Source organism: Elephantulus edwardii, unplaced genomic scaffold (assembly GCF_000299155.1).
Source record: "Elephantulus edwardii isolate Elephantulus edwardi_28Jun2011 unplaced genomic scaffold, EleEdw1.0 scaffold00106, whole genome shotgun sequence".
Taxonomy (NCBI): Eukaryota; Metazoa; Chordata; class Mammalia; order Macroscelidea; family Macroscelididae; genus Elephantulus; species Elephantulus edwardii.
Genome location: NW_006399856.1, coordinates 803935 through 816864, shown reverse-complemented (window position 1 = coordinate 816864; position 12930 = coordinate 803935). Strand labels below are relative to the sequence as shown.

Sequence of the window (12930 nt, the reverse complement as noted above, 5' to 3'; positions counted from 1 at the left end):
CAGTCATTTTTTATACTGATTCAGATGTTTGCGTTGTGTTTAACATGAGCTGTAAGTGTTTACAGGGGTTTTATGTATAATGGTGGCATTCTGTTTTGTTTCTCCTCCAGGGTACAATGTCTCTTTACTGTATGACCTTGAAAATCTCCCAGCCTCCAAGGATTCCATCGTGCATCAGGCTGGCATGTTGAAACGAAATTGTTTTGCCTCTGTCTTTGAGAAATACTTCCAGTTCCAAGAAGAAGGCAAGGAAGGAGAGAATAGGGCAGTTATTCATTATAGGGATGATGAGACCATGTGAGTATAGAATTTGGTCCTAAAGCCTGCCTGGATGTGCCTCCTGTCAGGTCAATGCTTACCAAAAGAAACATAGTGAGGTCCGACCCCTAAACTCAGCTATTGAAATTCCACTGAAGCATGTTCATCCTTAAAGCAGGATATAAAATCATGCATATTCATTGCCGTGGCTCAAGGCTGACCCTCCAGCGGGTTTTCAAAGGCTAGTGCACAGGAGATTGCCCGGGTTTCTCCTTCATAGCCATTGGTGGATTCAAGAAAGGCACCACCTAATAGGTTAGCAGCACGCTGGCTTCCTACAGTCTACCACCAGAACTTCCCGAAGTCAGGATATAGATGACACGTTTTGGTTAAGATAGGCCCATTCTCCTGACTTCTCTACTGAGCACTGACAAAAGATGAAAAGAGAGCCAGTTCTTTATTTAAGGCCCCAGAGTCTCCTTCGGGAACATCACCCAGATAATCTGGAGGCAGAGGATGACCATAGGCACTGTGATGTTACAGCTCTTTAGTCAGGCTCGTGCTGTAAACTTCATAATAGATAAACCCTTTTCTAAAAAGTGAAGATCTGAAAAATCCCTAACTCTAAGTTGTATACCATGTATACAAGTTCATAAAATCCACATTTGATCATTTCCTGTCTCTTCACTGCATGTATTTAGTGCATGTTGGCCCTAAGAGCCTGTTCTCACCAGCATGCCTTAATAAAGAGATTTATGACTAGCCTGCTGCTTCATATGTAGGTTATATTGACAGCATCCTGTTCTCATTCTGGAATCATTTTATTCCCCTCAGGTATGTTGAGTCTAAAAAGGACAGAGTCACAGTAGTCTTCAGCACAGTGTTCAAAGATGATGATGATGTCGTCATTGGAAAGGTGTTTATGCAGGTATGGAGTGGACGTCTTGGGGATGGTTTATGCAGGTATGGAGTGGACGTCTTGGGGATGGCATGGTGGGAACTGTAGGATGGTGATTTATGCCTTTGCACAAGAGTACTATTCTCTGTAGAAAACAGCTCATAGTTGGTAACTCAATCCACAAATTCAATGAAGGTTAAATTTTCCTTTACTGGTTGCACTGTTGCAGGACAGAACAAGTGGATGATTCGAGTCATAAATATAGCCACAGTCTATCCGAATATTAAGGATCCTTCCTGCTATACATCTTTGATCTTAAAGCTCTGACAGGTTTCCTACTTGGTATTTCCTCAAATGTCAAGGTCTGCTCTGGACTTGGTTTAGTCCTAAAGTCTTTTCAGAATGAGCTATAGAAGATTCTTAAGTAGTAGGCAGGGCTGCTGGAATTGTTGAAGTAAATGAAGTCACCATACAGTGTATCCCTCAGACAGAACTCTTCTAATCTGAGCAGTAATGGATTTAGCAGGGTATTTTACAGCTGGCTTTTTGTTTATTTGGACCCAACCCCTGTAGGGCTATGTGGCTTTTTTATATTGTTATATTGTTGGCTTCAGGATGTGAGAGTTCATTGGTGAAGTATTGCCAGGGCTCATTTCTTCTGAGATGGCTCCATATTTATGATTTAATGCATTGGTTAAACTCTTCAGAAACAGAAGTGTACATCTGTTCTGCTCTTCAAAAGATTATGGGATTGTAGAATTCTAGAACAATGTGGGTTTTGCTACAGTGATTTGAAAAACATGTGTGCGTAATCTCGTGAGGGTAATTTTTATGTAGTTTTCTAAGTGGCTAGTAATATTCCAGTTTGATCCTTCCCTAGTATTTTGTCTTTTGGCTGGTTAATTGGAGTCCATGTACAGAAAATGTGTATCTTTGACACTTCTAACATTTGAGAGTACTGAATTTTATGAACTGCCTCTTGTCACAGACTTGTCTAGAAAACATTTCATGTGTTTTTCGTGTAGAATTAATTGACCGAAGAATTGAATGTAATAGCTAGGATCAGATCCTACTGCCAGCTTGATCTAGTTCACCTGCAGTAACACTTATGGTGAGGAAAAAATCCTTGCATCTTCTCAAGCCATGCTAATTATGCCCCCACCACCACCTTCTTGAGCATTGAGTGAGCTCTGTTGGCTAAGTGGTAAAGGAGTTGGTCTGCCAACCCAAAGGTTTGAGATTTGAATTCACCAGTTACTCTGGAAGAAAAATGAGTAGTTTCCTCTCATGCGATTTGCTGCTTCTGAAAACGGGCTGGAGGGTCAACTATGAATCAGAAGAAATTTTACAAAAGCTAGAGAATAGGCTAAATACAGGTTGGCCGACTGATTTTTAAAGCTACTTATGTAGGTTTGTCTGTTTTTCACCATTGTCTTGTTCCATTTTATTTTGTGAGACCACTTACACTTTAAACAGACTTTATCTAGGATACCTTACTAGAAATTTTTCCTTTGGAGAATTTTGTGTATTTTATTTTCTACCTATGAATGAAACTCCTCCCTCAAAGTTCATGTCTTAGGGCACTTACCTAAAAGGGAAAACAGAGCCTCTTGCATTTTTACGCTTGCCATATCTTCAGTTAGTGACTGAACTGGTACTGTGCTAGCCCATATGGTGTCTAGGAATGTGGAAAGCCTGTGCTTGGGAAGTAGTCTGCTGAGTCCCGGACTCAGAGATTGGGCTAATTTATTGCAAATAACCATAGGACACTGTTCTTACTTGCTGAGCTTTCATTAAAATAAGTCCATGAACTTTTTCCTGGACTTAGTAATTTAAAATTTCTAGGAGAAAGGAAAGCAATAAATATCTCACACAGAAAGTTGTGACCAAGAGATCCTTTTTGGAGTACCACATGGTCACTAATCTGCTTGCTGTGAGCCGTTACAGGCTTTCCCATGCCAGCATGCATGTCTACCCTGATCAGAATATGATTCCTGCACCATGAGGATACTTAACCTGTTGTCAGAAAAAGACAAGGAATTTCCTTCCCTCCTTACTTAGAATATCCTAGTGTTTGTTCTAAGTGTACGGCACTTGTCTGTCAGTTTGCTGTACTGAAATAGCTTGGAGTTGCTGTGATAATGAAATCTGTGCCACTGGTGCATCAAATGCCATAAGGAGGAATAGTGGACAGGTTTTGATGGAGCTCCCTGATTAAGACAGATGGATGCAGGAAGGACCATCTACTTCCTAAATAACAGGCCTTTGAAAACCCTATGAACATGATGCTGGAAAGGGTGAAGGGTCATTGAAGGAGAGAAAGACACTCAACCAGGTGGATTGACACAGTGACTGCTGCAATGAGCTGTCAGGAAGTATGAGGATGGCACAGGATAGAACAGGGTTCAGATCTTTAGTTCATAGGGTCACTTGTGAGTTGTACTCGAAGGCACCTAACAGCAACAACAACAAAGCTTTTGCCGTGCTGTTTGGTGCCATCATATCAATGACTCAGAGCCCTATGAACAGTATATTGAAACCTCCCACTGTCCTGTGCCACTAGAAGTCTAGTTACCATTTAAAAAAAATCATTTCAAAACTCATTCCATGAGAAGCAGTAGGACTGTCACTCACACTTTGTTGTTGTGTACCATCTAATCAGATCTGACTAGCACAGGAGATTGCCCCTCCTTCTCCAGTGGAGCATCTGGTGGATTTGAACTGCACGCCTTCAGGATTGCAGCGCAGCTTCTTGCCACTAGGCCACCAGAGCTCCCTTATCAGTCAGACTGGTAATGAAGTTTTAAGAAATTGAGTGGAAACCATTCAGAATCAAGATACAAGCAATCAGTCTTTTTTTTAGGCAGTTGTAAAAAGGTTACTTTGAAAACACTCTATTCCTGTGGAGTTAGTTGTGCCTACAGGGTGGTTTTGTCGGACTGGGAGCACTGTCAGAAGAGAGCTTTATCTGTAATTGTGGGAGAGATACGACCAGACTGTCCTGTCATAGGCGCTCTGCCATCTCCTCAGAGTGAGTTGTCAGACTTGGGTTTCTACCAATCTGATAGGTTAAAAATGCTATTTGTGTTCTCTTATAAGTGAGGTCAAACATCTTCTGTTAAAAGCCATTCTGTTTTCCTTTCCTGTGCAGTGTCTGTTTATGTCCTTCGCCCATTTTTCTTAATTATTGATGTCATTATTTAGTTATTGATGTCATCCATTTCTTTATATAACAGATTAGCCCTTTCCCTGTGATAAGAATGGCACATGTTTCCCACTGTTTGTCATTGGAGTGTGATTGTATAAATTGTTTTTTCCTACACTGAAATTTTTTTCTTAGTCAAAGTGATCAGTCTTCTCTCATGGCTTTTATATTAGATCTTAATGCAAGTCCAGTAATTTAGAGTCCTATTTGGAAAGATCTATCTCTACAAGCTTTTCTTCCTTTTTTTCCCCCTAGGGTTTTATTTTTGGTTGGGTTTTTTGTTGTCATTTTTGGTTTGGGGTTTTTTAACATATAAATCTTTATTTTCTGTCTAGATGGTGTATAGTATGTAAGTGTGTCCATCTTTATTCTCTCTGGCTGCTCTGTGGTCCAAGTAACAGTGACTTTAAAGTCCATGTTTACACTACTAATTTGAGATGCTTCTTTTATTATATACTAAATTCCTGTATGTATTTTGTGTTTACTCTTTTTTATTATAAATTGTGCTTTGATGAAAGATCTTATTATATTCAGAAGACTTCCTAGCTAGGAGAAAAGAGAGGCAGTGCAGGTGTGCCATAGGCTACAATATAGTGAAAACATACTGTGTGGAAAAGGACAGCATGCTTGGAAAGGTGAAGGATCAAGAGAGGTAGAGGACCACCCTCAGTGAAATGGATTGACACAGTGACAGGTTGTGAGAATGTCACGAGACCGGACAAGGTTTTGATCTCTTGTCTGTATGGTTACTGTGAGCCAGAGTCAACTCAGTGGCAGCTAAGAACAGTCATGTAGTATGTACATTACTTATGTGTGTTTTGTTGTGTACTGTCAAGTCGGAACCAACTCACAGCTGACCCTCTAGCTGGTTTTCAGAGGCTTTATATCATACTGGAGGAGGTTCCCACTGAACAGCTGGTGAATTCAAACCACATATCTTTGGGTTACTACTGGGTCACCAGAGTTCCTTATTTATGCTTAGGAAACCAAAAGTTCTTAGGAATTGCTTAACTCAGATATTTCATTTATTGTGTGGCCTGGATGTACTTGGTATGTATGTAATAAAGTGGCTTGAGGATACTAAGGAGGGTGAAAGGTGGTTTGAGTTTGTTTGCTTGCTCATTTGTGTATAAGGGTACCAAAGAGAAATAACATACTTGACTTTAGACTAGCTCAACGATAATGATAAATCAGATGGGGGAGGTTTTACCAGTTATCATATATTATTTTCCATGTGCAAAACGAATCATCACAGGTTTACAAGTAAGCCTCTTGTTGTGAGCACCCTGCACATGCCAGTGAATTTTAATCTTAGGCACACAAGATGCAAAAAAAGGCTAGCAAGGCATAGGCTGAGCAAATCAATCCACTGTGGGCCCTGCTAGAGGTGAAGTGCTGGGAAACAGCAAGGCTTCTCTTTCCCTTCGACCCCTGCCAGTCAGTGTTTAAGCTTAAATATAGAGTGTCCATCCCAATGAGTATTAGTATAATGAAACATATACAGGTTGGTGTGTACCAGTGGATGAACTGTAATAGCACATTTACTTAGTCATTTAGTTACTTAGATTATCTTCTCTTGGGTCCTTACTATAAAATACATAAATAGAAAATAACTGTTAGTAAGAGAATCTAATGATTTGCTGGCTTATTTCCAGTTAACTACTCTCTACTTCTTTCTCCCTTCTTTAGATGTTTTTATTTTTCCTGTTAGCAAAATCTACCCAGTTTGCACACTTTTCACTAACCTTAGGTATACCGTTAAGAAAAAATGATAGAAATCAAAATCTGTATCTGAGGAATTTTTTTTTCTTTCTTCGTTCATCGTCACTAAGAGAGGAAACTGGCCTGACTCCTTCCCTCAAACTGTCCACCCCACCTCACTCCCCCCAAAAATAAATCTTATGAAACTAACTCCTGCTTCACCAACCACTAGGAGAGTGTCAGTGACTCTGGATCCTGCGGTCAGAAAAATGTACTCCGACACAAATTTGATTATATACGTCTGTCATGATGTGGTTTTTCTGTGGTAATTAACTTAGATTAGTGCTAAGGTCTTGACTGAGGTTCACTCAAAAAGGAACAAAAATAGCATAGAGAAATTTGTGTTTTCCAAATTAGGGTTGGTTTCTTTCTTTCTGAGACTTTAGATCCAGCCTTATTTGTTTAGCTGTCTTGAGGAGATACTGTTGATCTGCTGTGACTGAAGAATGAAACCAGTAAGATGTAGAGAATGTCTAACTTCTTTGCACAGGAAAGGTCAGGACAATTGCACAAGCCTTGTTTAAGAATTTCCATTTTGAATCATCTTGTCTTTTCCAAGTATTTTTTTACTTGAGGGGGAAAAATGTGTTCAAAAGGGAGATAATCTAATCCAACTTACGGTAATTTATTTTTTTTTAGGTATTAGTTTCAGGGAACTCAGTGGTAGCTTAGTAGTAAGGAGTTACACTGCCAAGGCACATGGTTCAAATCCACCAGCTGCTCCACCAGCTGCAGCTATGAGTCAGCTCCAACTTGATGATACTTAACAAACAACAACAGTACTAAACAGTACTGACTTGGGAGGCAGTATGATATAAGGGACACTTACCGTGAACTTGCTGAAAACTAACTATGTATTCTTCCCATTTGCAAAGCTTATCATAATCAAGATGTATAGAAAAGACCTGAAAATCTTAGTGAGATAGAAGCCATGTACACCTGGCTGTTGGCTCTTTTATATCATAAAAGAGATAATATTTGAGCAGCAGTAAAAGCATTCCAGCTAGAACAGTTGTGTAAAAGGTACATACCCTGAGAGACCTTGGGTGAGCCTTGGTTCCATCCTTTTGCTATCACCTTGGAAGACTCACCCAAAAAATTTGAATCACCTTGTTTTATTGACATTGCTGGAAAATCTAGTTCTGTTTTTGCAGAACTGCATTGAGGAAAGAAAGCATTATATTGCTTGTCTGTATACTTAGGAATGTACAGATTGTAAAAGTGGGTGGTTTGGAGATTGAAACCTAAAAGAAATGCCTAGTTTTTACATCTTCACTCATTTTTCTGTAGTTTGACAAGAGAATGGAAGTGTTTTTGTCAAGGTAGGTGAGCTCTTAGATAAAGCAGTGGTCCTGAGCCATCCAATAGCCAGCACTGAAAATCAGACTGGTTAATTCTTTAATCTTCCTTTTTTTTTCTCCTGCCCCCAAGAAAGGCTTATCTTTGATCTGTAGTTCTAATTCATCAATTTCAAACCGTAATAGGATCTAAAGTGCTTCAGTGAAACAAGATTTTTGCAGAGGCCTAGAGCTAGGAGAAAGCATGACATTCCTAAAACTTTAAAAAAAGATGAGAGGGATGATGTTCAATCACAGGGGCCTTTGTTTTATATGCAAAGTAAAAAGGAGTTAAAACTTGAGGTCTTACCCAAGCTAAAGCTTGGGTTCCATTCACCCTTATAAAGATTTTTTTGAAAAGCATAATTTATTGCTGCATTAAAGAAAATAGTCTTTTTCCTAAATGTGATCCACGTTTACTCTGGTTCTCCCCGTACCTTTAAGTATCATTACGTTTCAGATAGAATTTATCACTTATGTTAATCCAGAGCAAGGGAAAGACGTTTGATAAATCTGCTCATCATACTATGAAGCTCTGAGTTTTTAAGTATTTCGTGATCTCCACATTTTCACTCTGAAGTACATTGCTAGCAGCCAGCACTTAGAAATGTTTCTAGTCATCTGCTGATCTAGAGGGTTACAAAGGTCACACCCATAGAGCACACCACTAGCATATGTTGCCTCTAGCTCATTTTACACCTTACTCTCTTCTGGTTGCTTTTGTTTCATCTTGGAAGGAATTCAAAGAAGGACGCAGAGCCAGCCACACAGCACCACAGGTCCTCTTCAGCCACAGGGAACCTCCTCTCGAACTGAAGGACACCGATGCTGCTGTAGGCGACAACATTGGCTATATCACCTTCGGTAAGTGGTGCAGGGCTGATGCTTTTGTGGGTCTCTTAGTGGGACCACAAGGAAGAATTCCCAGACAGAACTGTTGTTAGGATTGTAAGGCAGGCACAACAGGAATGCCAGATTGTTTCTGTTGCCATTACCATGACTGTAGGAGGGGTGTCATGGGGCACTAGTTACAGAGCAGGCCCTGTGCTGTTTGTGCAGTAATTGTTTCTGTTCTTTTTCTTCCTCCCCCCAAACCTTAAGAAGGGAAAGGGGAGACCCTACTATTGAGTGTTAGGAGATAGTGCCAAATGATCATTGCTGAACAGCTAGGTAGGGTTTTTTGTCATTTGACATTTGACTCATACATTCATGGGATTTTGCTTATTATTCCTGAGCTCCTGCCCTAATTCACTTGTTCCCTGTCCTGTGGAGGATAGACACGTCTTTCTTTCCCACATTTGTGTCAGCCTTTTGAGTTGACTGGTTATTGCAGTGTGGTTTGGAACAGCTTGTTCACACGGCACCTGGTGCCACTAAATGCCTTCTTTTATGAAGTGATAGTTCATTTGAGTGCTGAAGGTTTTCCTGTTTGTTGGTGATGATTAAATTAGTTGATTAGTTGATATGTTAGACCTAAAATACATGTTTTTCTTCCCATGCTAGTATTTCTTGGTATTAGGGTGCAACCTATAGTTCATGACATGTCAGTATAGTTGGTAATATTTCTCTATGGTCCATATATCATGGTAAATACACGCTCAGTGACTTTACCTCAGTGAGGTTTCTTTTCATTTTGGCAGAATTCATACTGAGAGCAATTTTCAGCTAGACCAGTGAGTAGGGTTAATGCTGAAGAAAGAAGATTCTGAGCGCCAGAAAGAAAGGGGCCATGTAGGTCTGCCTGGGGACTGAATGGTAGCATAGATCTTCCCACGCTTGGTGCCATGAGACAGGCTTCTCTCAGCCCCCAGTCAGAGCTACTTTGTCTCTCATCAAGGGTTCTGGTCCTTAGACCCTTAGCTGTTACCTGTCACAGCAAGAATATGGGACCTGGGATGGGCAGGATTTGTTTCCTTATACCTAATTTCTTAAGCTCTTTTCTCTAGAGTCCTCTCTGATGACCAGTTAAATGCACCCTGTCAAGGAGACTCTGCTGAGCTGCAAAGCAGAAATAGTACATCTGAGCAGATTGGGCATAGATTTCAGGGGCATGACCCTAGACCTGGAATAAATGATGAGACCCAGCCTTACCCTCAGTAGCCCATTTTCCCCCCTTGAGCTCTCCATTTATCTTGAGTTCTCCGTTTGTGCTTACTTGCACCTCACCTGATTATACTCTTTACACCTTTCTCAGGGGAAAAGTAATGTGGGAAAAGTAATGTGATAAAGCCTGGGAGTGATGAAACAAGTGGGTTCTACTTAGACAGGGAGGGGGTAATGAATGTTGTCTGTCAGCTGCTGTTCTTCCCACCACTTTGGTATTCTTTTCTCCCCTAACGCTTTCTTTGTGTTCCTCACTCCAGTGCTGTTCCCTCGACACACCAACACCAATGCCCGAGACAATACCATCAACCTGATCCACACGTTCCGGGACTACCTGCACTACCACATCAAGTGCTCTAAGGTAAGAGGTGCCTCCAGGCTCTCTGTTCCTTGCTGTTTCTTCTCTCCACTAGACCTGACCACATTAAAAGATGTCCACATATTTTATAGTGACTCAGCTAGCTAGTTCTAAAGGCTTCAAGAAAGCGTGCCTTTCTCTGTCTCTGTTTCTTCTCCCTTGTCCCGTCTCCTTGCAGGCAAGTGGATAGGGCTTTCCTTCTTGCTTACCTGCATGGCCCTGTGTCCTCAAGTCTACCAGATCTTCCTGATACATCTTCTAAAGAAAGCAGAGCTGTCTTTCTAGCATGTGACTGCTTCAGTGCCTCTCGTGTTTCTTGGCAGGCCTATATTCATACACGTATGCGGGCAAAAACATCTGACTTCCTCAAGGTGCTGAACCGTGCACGCCCAGATGCCGAGAAAAAAGAAATGAAAACAATCACGTAAGTAGGATAGAGCATAGCAAGACCACCTTCCCCTCCTGAGCTCACCACCAAGGAGAACATGGACATTGGTGGCCTGCCCTTCCAGACTTCCGCCTGTGCCTCTCACTGCCTGCGGGGCAGGCAGGACTGGAACTGTAGCCAGTGACGAACTCCCAAATGGGCTAGGCAGGGTTTGCTTGTCTCCATATTTTTGTGAGCTATGACAGTGACAGCTAGGAATAACATACACAGATGTTTTTACCATGATAAGCAATATTCTTTTAGGACCTAAGTCCAGAAAGATCAGTCTGATCCTTCTCAAGGTCTTCCTGCAGAAATGGAATAATTTGCCTAAGGACATTTCATAAATAGGCCTGGAACTGCTAGTCTTTGGATTTCTCCCCCACCCTCATCCCTATCTACCTTTCAGCAGGAAAATGGCTTGAAGATATACAGTGTATGATTCTGCATGCAGGAGAGGCCAGAGTGCCTGAGAGCTAGGCAGTCTCATCTATGCAAGGACCAGGGCTTGGTTCCCCTCCTGATAAAATGTAATCAGTCTTCTCCTCAGGGTCATAGGTGTTCATCTGCTGTCTTTTGTGCCAGTTGAATTAGAAGTCTTTGGATAAGCTATGCTTGCCAGCACTCACTGCTCTTCGGGGTGCCCTTTGGTGGGTGGGGTTTGTCTAGGGTGAACCACATGGGAGGCTCAGTCCCTCTTCTACTGAGTTTCTGCTATCGTTTGAAAGGTGAGAGTTGCCTGACTCAGGGCATTAGAGGAGAGTTTTCAGTCACAGAAACAGGTAATTGGGCAAAGCAGTTTGATGTCCCTGACTTCTTTGGGCAAAAGCTGTAGAGACTGCCTATCTTTCATCAAGAAATTGGTGCTAACAGCTTTTTGCTGTGCTCACTGTGTGCTAGCATGCAGTATTGAGACATTATAGTAAGCCTCCAGCTAGCACCTCTGCTTAGAGAGGAGTGTCCAGGTGCAGTAGCAGTGAGAGCTTCTTTGCTTCTCCCCTGCACCTTCCTGGTAAGTGTCCCCACGTGGTGGGATGGTAGCTGGGGGAGTGTGTCCTCACTGCAGCTGCCTTCCTTTCACAAAGACGCTCTCACCAGGCATTGTTTAGATGACCTCGGATGTAAGGCAGACAGTTTTGTGCCATTTTTAGGGCCCAGAGAGACAGTTGAGTATAAGGCACATGGTAAAGTGACACCTAAATGCCAGCAGAAAGGAAGCTTGACCTGACCTGGCCAGCCGTCACAAAGCAGACAGGATGACTGGCTCTCGTAAGGAGAGCCAGAGGATTGCTGGCATCGTGCATGCAGGGGAGCCTTTAAGGCAGCTACTGCCCGTGTCCCTTCCTCCCTGAAACAGCCGGCAGGCAGAGTAGGGGTGCTGGACAGTAAGAGCTGTTGGGTAAGGGGCAGGGATGGTTCTCTCTCCTGATGGAAACTAACAAAAGATGTATCACTTAAACTTTCACTCAGAGGAGGGTAGAGGGAAGGATGAATCTTTGACATGAACAATTTATCCATTAATTTCTGTCATCCGGTCTCTTCTCTCTCAAGCAGAGTCAGGTCCCAGAAAGGAGATGGGCCATACGGACAATTGAAAAATAGAATACTAATGGAGGGTGGGAGTTAACAGGCCAGTGTGGGCCAGAGGTGACGGGGCACTCACACACAACAGGGGCCAGAGTACCCTGAGAAACAGGCCATGTTTAGAAGCTGACATCGGAGCCAGCACACTCTAGTACTTTTATCCCAGGTGGAACACACGCAGGGTTTGTTGGGTTTTTTTTTTTTATTTGAAACAAAAAGTAATTAAAGATGGTTTCATTTTGGAATGGATGAGACACTCAAAGCCAGAAAAATTAGAAACCCTGTATTTTTTTGCTCTAAGTTCTCAATTCCAGCTTCCAGGCTGCTTTACCAAATGCACCTCGGTACCAGTTGCAGCTTCTGTCTTTTCAGACCAGCTTGTTCCCTAAGGCTAGTCCTTTTTAGGAAATATTGGGTAGAACAGAACATTCTGATTAGGAATCTAAAGTTGGGCAAGTGTTCCAACCCAGTGTAGTCAAATAACATGAAGTGCCCTGAGCCTCAGCCTGGATGGTGTTTTGGTTTTGTTTTTTGCTTTTTTAGGGGTTTTTGGTAAATATACAAAGTCTTCACATTAGTAACATTAATTATATTCATGATGTTGTTGGAACAACATCATTCTTACCTGTCCTGGAAGTGATCTTTTTTATATGCCTTCATGACTAAAGATTTAAGAGCTCCATCTCTCCTCGTCTTAGAAGGTATGAGCTGTGTAGACAGCTCACCAACTGACTAGATAATGGTTGGAGCAAGTTATGCCTGGTCTGAAATCCAGGTTGATCTAGGCTAACCAGAAATTGTGAGCGAGTGTCCCATGTAGCTCTGGTACACGGGGCTTATGGGCTTAACACTGACATTATTTAGGATTCCCAGAGTGGTCAGTAGAGATTAGGGCCCATGAATCCAGTTTATGAAAACTGGAGGTCAGTTTTTGCCTTAATAGTTCCTGCATACTTCTGGCCCTTTCTACTTCTTTTTGGGGGATCCTGTTGTAGTCTA

At 41.9% G+C, this 12930-nt stretch overlaps 1 protein-coding gene across 1 annotated transcript in view; it reads left to right on the top strand.

Moving 5' to 3' along the window:
- The window catches only part of ARPC2 (actin related protein 2/3 complex, subunit 2, 34kDa), a 39049-nt gene that overhangs the window by 25603 nt on the left and 516 nt on the right, over positions 1-12930 (top strand). The window contains exons 6-10 of the mRNA XM_006891905.1: positions 111-297; positions 1093-1186; positions 8197-8323; positions 9823-9923; positions 10244-10344. Coding sequence (XP_006891967.1) covers positions 111-297; positions 1093-1186; positions 8197-8323; positions 9823-9923; positions 10244-10344 — 610 coding nt within the window. The remainder of the gene's footprint in view (positions 1-110; positions 298-1092; positions 1187-8196; positions 8324-9822; positions 9924-10243; positions 10345-12930) is intronic.